Here is a 12,588-nt window from a genome sequence, read left to right as displayed (position 1 = left end):
GGGATTGAGCTGCTGCTGCGGGGAAGAAATTAGCTTAAAGATATATTTTAGCCAGGACCTCCCATTATAGCAGATGTAAATAACGCAATTTGCAAATACTAATGCATCCATTATAATGCTCTTGAATGCGAAATTATGGAGACAGCAGGCAAACAATGTTATTTCAAACCTTCCTAAAATAATACAGTTAGATCTTTAAGAATCCCAAAACAAGAATAAAGATTGGTTTTACTGTAATCCCATGATGAGATGAGCAGTGGTAAACAAATGAATTAGTTTGTGGTGCTTGTTTTGTATTCTTCAACTTGAAAACCAAAGTGGCACTGGGAAGGATTGTATGTGGCAATTCTGCTACTGTTTTGTCTGATAGAATTTGATACAAATTGTGCAAGAAAAGACATGGTTTCCGTGGTGACCAAAGTTGTTGTGTGGAGCAATGTGAAGCGTTCACTGACATTTTCTTACTACCAGCTTACTTACCACACAGCTCATAATGGCACAAACAGTCATCTGTGCTTTTGATACAGATGAATTATAATAGTGACAATTTTCTCTCATTTACAGTGTTAGGTTGGTCAGTTATTTGATATTCAAGCCATGGAATAGATCAATTTCAATGGAAGAAAACTGACAGCAGATGGCAGTAGAGTTACTTCAGTGATTTTGATTTTTCATTTATTGTTTTTCATTGCTCACAGCCATCGCCAGGTAATGTGGGTAAAATTTTGATCTGATCCTCCCAGTGTCTTTCTTGATAGAAAATATGAATAATAAGGCATTATTAATAACACAAAACATTGCAGTAAGCATAAATAATCTTAGGTAATTCCATTCTCTTACCTTAGAATTTTTTTATCAATACATGCAGTTGATTTCAAGTCATACTGTAGGCTATACAAAGATTTTTGGACACGTGAATACAGTAGCCTACAATCATGCTCTGCGCAGTTCAATACAACAAAGTAGCCTATGTAAAGTAATATGTCTGTAGACTTAATGTCAGGAAGTAAAATAAAGGGAAAAACACATCTTTCTTGTATCATAGGCAATCAAGGTAAACATAATTTGGATGCAAAGTGATTAAATGTGCTTCACAGAGCAGAATTGTTCAAGAGATCCTTACCTTCCTAGTCATCTTGTCAAAACTTCAAGCATAGCTTGAAAAGAATAGAAGACATACAGTGCATGGTAGGTCTGGGTAGTCCTCAACGAATTATACAATAATAAACAGTGTAACGTTGGGTTTGGGGTTCTGAACTTGTTGTGCCATGTGATTAGACTAGTCCTGTAGGCACTGTAAGGAAAGTCGTAGGCTTAAAGTGATTAGATGTGACCCTTCAACTCTATATTGTGCTCGTGAAAAATAACCAGATTCAGTTTTCATATATTGTTGTGGTATCCTATTGTTGTAATGTCACACATAATTGCTTCGCTTGAATTTGTTTATTTATATGGATCCCATTAGCTGAGAGCAATAAGCAGTCAGCTTGTCTTCCCTCTTCAATGCGACTAGTTAATTATCACATTACATCATTCAAAAACATTGATAGCTTTCAGTTTTGTGCTCAGTCAGCCTGATCCCTCACTGGTCCAGAGGTGTCTTTACAGTGGCCTATTACACAGTCCTGTGCATTGGCATTTGTAATGGGAGACACAGCCAGCCGAGCCTTGGCAGTTTAACGGGGGCCACATGAGGTGAGGTCCTCTACTATTTGTGAATCTGCACTGACCCTAAAGGAGGTTATGGGCGCTGGGGGTGTCGCTGTGACCTTTTGAAAGCTGTGAAAGTCTGGCCTGAGCTTACAAACAAACACAATGTGTGCGTCGCCCATGTGGCAGCGGCCCCTCAAACCGCCACAGCTCCAAAGTCTGGATCCTATTAGACGCCTTTGTCTTTCTCCAGCCTCCTCTCCTGGTTGCACTGTCTGTTTTTACTTTGTGTTATTCATATTCATTCCATCACAGCCCTCCTCCCGCTCTCAAACATCCCACAATGCATTTCGTCAGGACTGCAGGGCAGATGTTTTGTTATTGGGCTGTATGAAAGCGCAGAGCCAAACTTGTACAATGAACTTCAAACAGCACAAAATCCTAAAATCGATAATGACTTTGGTTGTGCTAAAAGAGTCAACAAGATTATTCTGTTAATCCTTGTAAAAAGGCATCACTCGGCCTACATGACAGAGCAGCTGGAAGCGCCATCAGCCAGTGCTATAGTTTAGTGCTGGTGGGCAGGGCGAAGGCGACAGTCAATGTGTTCAAAAGTTCCAGATAAAAATTATATATTGTTATGATTATTTTCAAAGAAAAAGTATCTATACTCAGTCTGGGGGCGAGTACTTAACCTCTAGTCTCCAAGGTGAGTTTGAGGAATATGATTTCACCCAAATGTGATAATCACCTGTTGAAGTACTGTAGATTCCTTATTCTCAGGATGAAGCTCTCAGGATGTAAAGTTTTGATTGAAAAGGAATGAGTTGGTCAGCATTTGGAAGCTAAGTCCTCTATTTATTAACTAAAGAAATCATCCCATTGCCAAGCAAACCTGCCTGGCACTTTTTTTTCAAATTCTAGGCTGTATTCAAGTGTATACAGTGTGGAGTGCCACAGGCAAGTGGTCAGTGTAGTCAAACATTCAGCTAGGTGCTTTTAAGAGAGGTGTAAACCATGCTCCACACTTTAATACTTCGATCCAACCATATCCATGCATCGGAGCATGGATCCAACAAGTGAGAAGAACTCCATCCATCTTTATTTAGGCTTGGAACCATAATACCAGCTCTCTCACATTAAAACGTTGGCCTAGCGACTGTACCTTTCTGTACTTTTCATGGGCAAAAACACTAGTACGCCACAACTTAACTTTTCTGGTTTCTTTCTAAACCAGCACAACAGTGATTGAGATGAATGATCTTTTCATTTAAAGGCCTATTATATTGTGTAGTATGATTTTATTTTATTTATTTTTTTACAATAGAAAATAAATGTGTATGAAACTTCCCGAGGTCAGAGTATGCGTGTATGTGAGTTACACTGGACCAGAATACAGCAGAATGATAGGGAAATGGTGTTCCCCCCTCTCCTCTCCCAATCCTGTCAGTGTAATTGATCCCAGATTGGAAATTGCCAGGAGCGGCGTATCGTTTTTATCTTTTAGTCAAGCCCTATAATACTTCCAGATGGAAAAATCACTTTAGACCCTGAGTTTGTTTAGGACAAAAAACGTAATGCTTTAATGTTTTTATCTTGCAATGCCAAGGGATAGAAATAACTTGTTGTTATGTGTAGCTCTCTCATTATGACCTGAATGGGTTGGTCTCTATGTAGCTGAAAAGGATTTAGAGATATGGTCCTAGAATTAAGTGTGCAGAATTATTGACTATTTTTACAGTCACCTGTCTTAGGAACAGCACTCCGGTGACCTCTCCTGTACAGGCGAAGACTGTTTCAAAACCAGTTACTATCCACTTAACTGCCTCGTAAAAATATACAAGTGAGCAAGAGCACGAAAAAGCCCTCACTGTAGGTTTTCTTTAAACTATAGGCTTCATAGAGAGGGCCTTAGACAGGTCTTAAAAAGAACCCTCAATAAGTATTCTTATGATCAATTCATGCTAATTTAACAAGGAAGTGAATCTTATATATTACATAGTTAATGAATAAAGTAAATGAATGAATAAGAACTGTAATTGTGGTCAACATTTAACTGGCTTTTTTTTTACAATTTCAAAATGATATAGTTGCAATATTTCTTTCGTGGAAACATTCAGGCACATTTGAGTGTGAACTGAAAGTTTAACTACTAAACTAATATGAGAATACTGTATATACATCAGTTTGGTGTAATTGCGAACCTTTAAATTGCAATTTCAATAGGTTGTGCAGAACCAGAAAAGATGGGAGTAGGCCTTTCATGATATTAAATTTGCAGTTAGATATATTGAGGCAGGAAAGTATCGCGATAAACAATATTATTGACTCTAATGATACTAGATACTGTCAACTCTCAGGTATAAAAATTACAGTAAACCTGTGCATTATCGTATCCTAAAATACCACATGAGCTGCAATAAACATGAAATATAATGATACTCAATTTGCTTCAGTGAAAAATCAAAGAAAAGTTGAGAAATTCTAATAAATGTACAGACGCTAAATATCAAGCCCAAAAATGTATTGTTTATCTGTTTTTTATTGAACGATTAGTCGATATAGTATTTATCGTGACAGCCCTAGATGGAAGTGGGAGAAATGCTCACATTTGAGGTTGATCTGGCTTTGATCTTGCACAGTCCGAGGTGAATAGATAGAACATTAACTAAAATAAGAGTAATGTTGCTTTGAAATTGTTGTAAAAAGTAAAAATGCTACTTGAGTACTGTGAGTACTGAGCAACTGTATAAAAGTCTGATTTTACATGTGAGTAAATGTACTCTACTCGCCTTTCTGTACAGTGTATGTTAACAAATTGTTTCAGAAACCCATTCATAGTCTTAGAATAACTTCGAGCCTATTAAAACGTCTTTCATGCTCAGATTTATCCCATTATAATATTCAAACAACAATTATGCCAGCCAGCATACTACATATTCACACCACTTCAATTATCTGTGTAGCTGTAAATCACAAAGCGTATGTTTTTCCCATAGGATGAAGTTAAATTACGTTTGACATCTCCATTACACCAGTGGAAACTTAAATAGCAATTTGACTGTCATCTTTGGAGCATTTCTGGGTTTTCAGAGAAACATCTCAAGCTGCCGTCATGCCGCAGAGCTTCTGTTCAAAGCCAGTGATAATTGCCTGTCGTACATCTGGCGATAAATTGGATAATAATTCCCTAAACACAGGAAAGGTTTATTTTTATTTTTATTTTTTACATAAAACATGGGGGGTCAAGACAACTGCATCATGTCAAAGGCTTTGGTGTTTGGATTATATTTTTGAAGGATTGCGGTTGTGTCGCCTGTCAGCAGGTTGGACTTTTATTACGTTTATACATCTTGGGGTGATTTAAGTGTTTCATTTGAGCATGATTTATTGATATTTCATTCACACTGAAAAGGGGATGGATAGTTATACTGTAATATTGAATAGTTGTAGTTGTTGAAGAGTTTAAAGTTTTTTTCGTTTTGTTTTTTTAAAGGCATGTTTATATTTATTAGCGAGACTTGAGACGTAATTAGGTTTGACAACACGTCCAGTAAGCTCATGAATGTGCGACTGTGAAATCTGAGGTGTAGGGTGTCCACGGTTTGCAGGAATGTCGACTTTTGGCTGAGCGTGATACAGTTCGAAGTTATTACTAAACCCAATTCTAAAACCTTCAGGGAGCTTCCGAAAACCTTCTTTCTAATTAATGATCATTTTGTTAGCAAAATATATGTAATCTGCCTCCTTGCTATTTAGTCCTACCTCTTAACCTGTTCATGCGCTTTTTTGAATTGTCTGACACTGAAACTGAATTCAAGGCCAATCCCCATGTAAACCAACACAGCTACTTTATGTGACTTCAGCTACTGTACTCTAAGCAGCTGAGGCAGGGGCAGAGTAAGGGTCTCATTGTGGGTTCTGGGGCTTGAGAAGGGAGCTGTCCTGGCCCGGTTGAATGGTCGTGGGCTGAGGAAAAAGCTCCTGCAGAGATGGCTGATCGACGCATATCTGCTCCCCAGACCCTGATGGACACCGGTCAAGTCCGTGTTCAGTGCATAAATACTGCATGCTACATTAGCTGCCAAAGCCTTTCCACATGTTGTTTGCTGAAGGCCTCCGTGGTGCTTAAAGGCCGTCTGGCTGTTTTAGGTCAGACCATTCAGATCTTCATTTGCATATACTGCATGTGAAATGTGATCCTATACAGCATTGTTGGTTTTATGTTGCTTTGTTCGTTGGCTTTTTTAGAGATAGCAATTTATACCAATATGGGTAACGAAAAAAGTCAGAGCTTCTTGAACTCGCAATACTGATGTTATGTACTTCATTACAGTACATTACCTTTTGTGACTGAAAATGTCCTGGTTGTATCTTTTTTTTAGCCATACCCTTTTTAGCCCTTTTAGCACAAATAAGCTTGTAACCATTGTGTGCCAACAAAAGTACTAACTAATGAGGTCATTAAACATTGGTTGGTTTATGTACAATATACTATTTGGAAACTATTTGCAAGAAACAATACAGCAGAACACACAACATCTGTAAGTTGTTGTAGAAGTTACTCTAAGATTTATGTCAAAAAAAGAACATTTAGTGCCTTTCCTCTTGGGAGAGGCCCCTTCAGGCTGCCCCTACAGCCCAAGGCCAGTCAGCTGGACGGGCTGTGTTCAGGTATGGGCCCAGAAGGGAGACTATGACATGGAGGTCATGGACTGGACCTCTGTTTTACGAGCTCAAGTCTTTACACAGCCGCGCTCTGCCTGTCTGCCACATAAATGATGATGGGACAGCTATATTCAGAGGCTGGTTAATATATGTTAGTCTGTACAACAGGACCACTCCTCCCCCGAAATGTGTGGTCAAAAACATTGCTGTCAACTGGAAGAAAAACAGGAAAACACAGCAGCTCCGGGATCATGGGGTGCAGGGGGAAAGTGGAAGGAATTCGAAAAGCTGCAGTAAGAGCTTTGCATTTCTTTGGTGTCTGTTCAAAATGTTGTACAAATGAGTGAAAGAGTGAAAGAATAATTGTCCCTTGTGAAACGCTTTGGGTAACTTGTGTTTGTGAAATGTACAACACAAGTCCCTTTCATTGCTGCAGGTTTTTTGTTATCAATATGCATTACAACAAATACTCCCTAGAGCCAATGTTGATATGTGGTTACAGCAACTATATATTTGACCAATTACACAGTCGAGACTAACATGGGTGGTACAAATTTTACATTCTGAAGGGGATCACTTGTAAAGCAGGGAATATTGTTTTTTTTAATTATTATTTTATTTTACCTTCTTTAAAATGCGAGCAGTCTTTTCCCCCCGTCACTTAGAAATAAGAGTAAGAGAGATAAGTGGAAACACACATCCTCCAAGTGTGCTCCAGCTTAGGCCGTTTTCTCATCCAGCGACTCAATGATCTGTTGTTTAGCTTAAGCCACACATCCCAATACAGGTGGTCCCAGCAAATGAGAGGTTAGCTTTGCCCTCAACAATGCCAACGCTAATGACGTTTTTAATCATAGGCCTCGCTCGGAGAACCCACCTGTTTTGTCCAAGTGTTGCGTTCACATAAAGTGAGTTGTTGGATGGTGGTGCACTGGGAGCGGGTGACACATGTGGAGACTGCTTAGTAATGTGTTGCCCAGATCTCCATATTATAGTCTCTGCTCTCCAGGTCTCATTCTGTTCTCTTATGTGTTGCCAACAAGACAAAAGTGAAGTCAAGTTGGCCCAATCGAAGCGGCACAATGGGGGAACGGCATCTGAATGTTTCTTACAGGAAAGAGAGTGTAAGACATTTTTGTCCACTACAAAAACTACATATTTTATACCATAGTAATTGCATGGTAACAGGAAATAGCATGGTTCTTCTTACTAACATGGTAATTACATGGAAACGGATCACACTGCTGTCCCTCTTGGTAATAGCATACAGTATATCATAATTGAAAAATGATGTAAATATGTATAGAATTTTCTTGGCTATAATATTCAAACAAGACCAAACTGTTTATTAAGATGTTGTTCCATGATGCATATTCTCCCCGCGTCTGCGCTGGTTTCCTCCCTTATTTGACCTAAATTATCCTTATTTATGGAGACGAACAGTATTCTTAGTGTCAACAATAGGAACTCATGTATTATATAGTTTAAAACAGAGTAAAACCTATTGAACAAATGTAATTGGTTTTTCATTTTTTCTAAGCATCCTTTATATCAGTGGTTCCCAACCTTTTATTATCCCGCATCTTTCATTTTAAACTACCCCTAAACTCTAAGATGCTAAAGTATTTAGAAAGTGATCCACTAAACTCAGATTTATTGGTATTTAGTTGCAAATTATCAATAAAAAAAGTTTTCAATTAAAATAATATGGAAATCACTGTTGTTTTTTTTAGATCTGAAATATTTCCAAGTAACCCCTGCTAAGTGTTGGCCCACACACTGGGGTCCCCGTACCCCTGGTTGGGAAACACTGCTCTATATAATATTGTTAACACAAATGCATGCGTCCACACATTCCTACACAAAAGGGTGAGACAAAAACAGGAGATTTGACTTCCCTTGTTTCTTAATTTTGTGACTGGGCAGGGAGCCAACATGTGCTTCTTCTGCCCCTGCACTAATTGTTTTTGAACATGGCAATACCGTTCCAAAACCCCTCAGGTTCAGAATGTTTGTCTAAAAAATCAAACAGATTTATAGTCGGAAAGTAATCCTTGATATCAAATATGCTTCAGTTCATTTTCAGATTAATGTTAGATGTTATAGCCATATGGGAATTGTAAATTTCTTGATGGCAGAATTCCTCCTGACTAAGCATCCAGCTGTTGCACCAAAGATTTTTTGACCATTGCCTCTTGCATAAATGTTTTCTGAAGCCTTTCCAAAGTTTGTTTGTGCCAGATAGTATTGCAAAACTTGTGCAGGTGATCCATGTCTTGCTGGAGTTGACATAGAGCCAAAGTGTATCTTAACTCTTTTATCATCTGCGCTTTGAACCAAGACCTGTGTCTTTTAAGTACTCTGGACCCATGTTGTTTTATAATGGATGTTTATCACATGTGTCTGTCCTCCAAAAGCTGCTAAATATAGTGCACATCTTGCACAACCACCCCCCACCCCACAAAAATAAAGATGCCTGTACTAATTACAACCCTGCTTTTACTCCAGAGTTGCCTCAAGTCACAGCAGGTTTATGGGTTGCATCCACATTGCTCCAGTGGCTTTCAGCGGCTTCGATCGTTCCTTCCTTATTTTGTTTCTCATTTCTTTCCCATCTATCAGTTGTATCCCTGAAACTGTTATGTCTTTACTGTATAATGCATCCATAGATGAACCGTACAGCGGTTAAACACTGTTATTCAGCAATATGATCCTGAATTTCATAATAAAATTAAAAGCTTATACCATTACATATTTCCATCCTTCCTACTTATTCCTACAAATCATTTTTAGTACAGGGAAAATGCTATGAATATTTCCACTGCTTATTTATTTTCACATAAGTGGTTGGATTTACAAGGAGACAACATCTACCAGTGTATTCAATAATGCATGTGGCAATGGCATCATGGTGACACCCTACACTCTCAGTCACACAGGCCGATGCAGCCCGTGCACTGAGCTCAGACTGTCGTTAATAATTTAGCATTTGCCCTGTGTAGTTTGGTTGAATTGGTCCTATCCGGCACTGTTTGGTTCACTTTGGATGGAGAGGAGACTGCCATTTGAAGCAAAGACTTTGGACCAGTTACTTTACGGGGGAAAGAAAAGGACTGGCCATGATTTCACCGTTTTTCTTGATACTCACGCTCGCTGCTTCCCCTCTCCAAGGTAAACTTGTCTTTGTCTTTTGATGCCTGTAACAATAGCCACTAACTGGGAGCAGACAAGCTGAGACCAGTGCACTTCCTCCTGATCATTAACGGCTGTCATTATTGCGTCAAACTGCTGAGTGTAGCCAAAGACAGAGTAATAAAATTGCGTTTGTCAAAACACCAGAGGCAAATAAACTGAGTGTGTGTTCAGAATGATGTGCTGCTCATCTTCAAGGGTTGAGTTGATTCCCAACCATCTGGGAGGTCCTGCAAGTTACTACAAAACACTTGAACTTTAGAACTTAATGTGTGAGCTGTGCTGTGATCCATTCACCTTCCTGCTCAAACCAAATGCCCCTTGTTGTATTTCAGGTCTTGATACTGAGGTGGAGTACATTCACTCGAACCTGACCGCGGCTGTGGGAGACTCGGTCACTTTATACTGTGGCTCTCCTCCTCCACACACCTTCATCTGGGACTTCACCAAACCCGGCTCTGAGAACGTGGCGGTTGCCTACGACTATGGGCATGGGCCAATTGTGCCGACCCTCTCGAGTGACCTGGGGAAGCGGAGTGTCCCTGATAACACCTCCTCTCTGCAGATTGAAGACGTCCAAGCCGACGCAGAGGGCACGTTCACCTGTCAAGCTCTCTACGATGAGGAGCAAGAACTCAGAGTCACCTTCTACTCCACCAAACTCGTCTTGGAATGAATCTTAAACACATCTAATTTTTTTTCACAGTATAAATATGTTAGTGTTTCATTGTTCATTACTTAAAGCTGCATTATGCAACTTTTTATGAGGAAAAAAAAAGTTGATATTTGTGCATATTTGACCTTGTAGTGACCCAGTGGCTGTAAAAGTGGTCAGCATGGCGCCTCTAATTTCGATAGCGATGGTCTCTACAACGCTCCAGGATGAATTGTTTTGTAGGTTTACTGGTGAGAGGATCCATCCGCAGTGAAAACCTTCCAAACAATTGATCCTGATGCGTCTTATAGACCACTGTAGTGGAAAGTAAAGGCACCAAGCTGACCACTCATACAGCCACTGGGTCACTACAAGGTCAAATACACACAAATATCAACTTTTATTTTCCCCAAAAAAGTTGCATCATGCACCTTTAATTAAGTGGCAGGTTCTGTAAACAATGGAATATTTGCTAATCAAGTAAAAAATAATGGGAAATTGACTAATGAGTTTTGCTTCCTGACATAAATCAACTATAGCCTCAACCTCCTTTTTGAGCGAGCAGGTTATTTTAACGGTTGAAAAATCATTCATTGCAATTTGGCACAGCACATGACCTCATCATCTCCAGTGTTCTATCATTGGAGTTGATCCAACCCCAACATGCTCCACTTGTGGTTTTGTGACATCTCCAAAATACAAGAAAAGGGCCCAGGGCTGAACAAGGCCATTTAACAACACACAGGCTGATTCATAAGGACTTGCGTCCTCATTGAGCTCGAACCGAGAGGGAAGAATGGTGGGAGGGGGAGAGAGCCTGGCGTTAACAGGTCGGCTCTGCTGCAAGGGGCACAAATTCCTGCGTAGACAATGAGTTTTTTTGTCCCCCAGTGGTTCTCCTTAATTAGTGGGTGTAGCCGCGTGGGCAGAGGGTCCTGGCCGGGGCTGAAGGAGGGTGTGGACTGACAATCGTGGGACATGGAGAAGAGGCTCATTTGGAGACAACACTGGCCTTATCTGGTCCTCATCAGGCAGGCCGGCATCTGTCAGCATAGCCCCCTGGCCCCTCTCACCCCCACTCACCGATCTCTTTCATTTCCACATTCATTTCCTTCCCATTGTCTCATGTCTTTATCCAGATAGAAAAAGAAAATCATGACAGATACTATAGGGAGTTAAAGCCTGAGACTAATACTATACAACTAAGATGTCCTTTTTGTTAATAGTGTGCCCAAAAGTTATGACAATAGTTTACATTTGGTTCTTAACAGCAATCTGTAAGCACACCATTCACAAAGTGTTGGTTCTTGGAATTGCACTGATTTTCTTATTGCTTCACAGCCCCAGTTTTCCACAGCCGCAGACAAGTTGGTTCATGGGCAAAAGCTTAATTCAAGTCAACTGGACACATGTCGTCAGGCTCGGCTGCACAACATGCACTAAAAATACCAGGCGGAAGGAGCAGTGCCACGCCTGAGTGAGAGCAGAGTGGATGTGGGTGTCAGGAATATCCCATTGGAGAAGATACTGGGCACATGAGCCAACAGGCAACAAGAAGAAACAGAGTAATACTATAGCTGTCGGCAGGAAGAGCGGCCCATTTGAACTCATAAAAGTGATGTCAGTTGTGGTTAAAGCAGTACTAAGTAACTTGTTTACCTTAATTATGTAGTCTGGGGGTAATGCAAGTGTTAATGGGATGATTGGGGGGTCTTTCATCTCCCCCTGGTGTCTCTCCTCTGGCCAGAAAACATTTTTAAAATTTTACAGCAAAGTTTGAGTGAAAATAAATATCTCCATTGCGTAATTGGATGTACAATATCCCTCTCTCCCTTTGTCTTTTCTGTCAGCGCAGTATTTACTCTTACGGACAATTAATGAATAAAAAATGGCAACATGCTATGACACCTGCAGTGGCGCTTATGGCCTCTAGGGGCATGAGTTACTTAGTACTGCTTTAAATAAAATAGTATGTTGTTTTGCCATAGTAACTTAAGAAACTGTGTATTTGGTTAACTTGTATGTGCCTCTATTTGATGCACAACATTAGCAGGGTAGGAAAGTGATAGCTCAATTGTCACGCTAAATCCATTTTGTCAGATTGCATCTTGGGGGAATCCTGCATGTTGTTCTGGGCTGCACACACTGCTTACACTGCTCAACATCTTCAACAGATTGGGGCCAGTGGGTCAACACTGTGCACTCAAAGTACCAGAGCATTCTACATAAAGTAATGAGCTATCAAGTCTTCAGTGAAGCAGAGCACAGGGCCTTAAGTGAACAGTGAAGGGAGTGTTCAGGCCTTTCAGGGGTCACTGCAGTGGGACAGCCCGTCAGAGCCACTTCAAAGCCCTGCCGCAAATATGGATAGGCCTCGAAACTTACTCTCGTCAATCATTCACCGATGGTGGAAAGAAGACATT

At 40.2% G+C, this 12,588-nt stretch overlaps 1 protein-coding gene across 1 annotated transcript; it reads left to right on the top strand.

The window, feature by feature from the left end:
* Window positions 1–9,312: 9,312 nt before the first annotated feature.
* Window positions 9,313–10,188, top strand: LOC306961235 (uncharacterized protein). The gene is made up of 2 exons (XM_079553899.1): window positions 9,313–9,489; window positions 9,846–10,188. Exons 1-2 carry the CDS (start codon window positions 9,438–9,440, stop codon window positions 10,184–10,186), a joined length of 393 nt encoding a protein of 130 aa, XP_079410025.1. The 5' UTR covers window positions 9,313–9,437; the 3' UTR covers window positions 10,187–10,188.
* Window positions 10,189–12,588: the final 2,400 nt, after the last annotated feature.

This window comes from Gobius niger (genome assembly GCF_951799975.1).
Source record: "Gobius niger genome assembly, chromosome: 1".
Lineage (NCBI taxonomy): Eukaryota > Metazoa > Chordata > Actinopteri > Gobiiformes > Gobiidae > Gobius > Gobius niger.
This window is presented reverse-complemented; position numbering and strand designations above follow the sequence as displayed.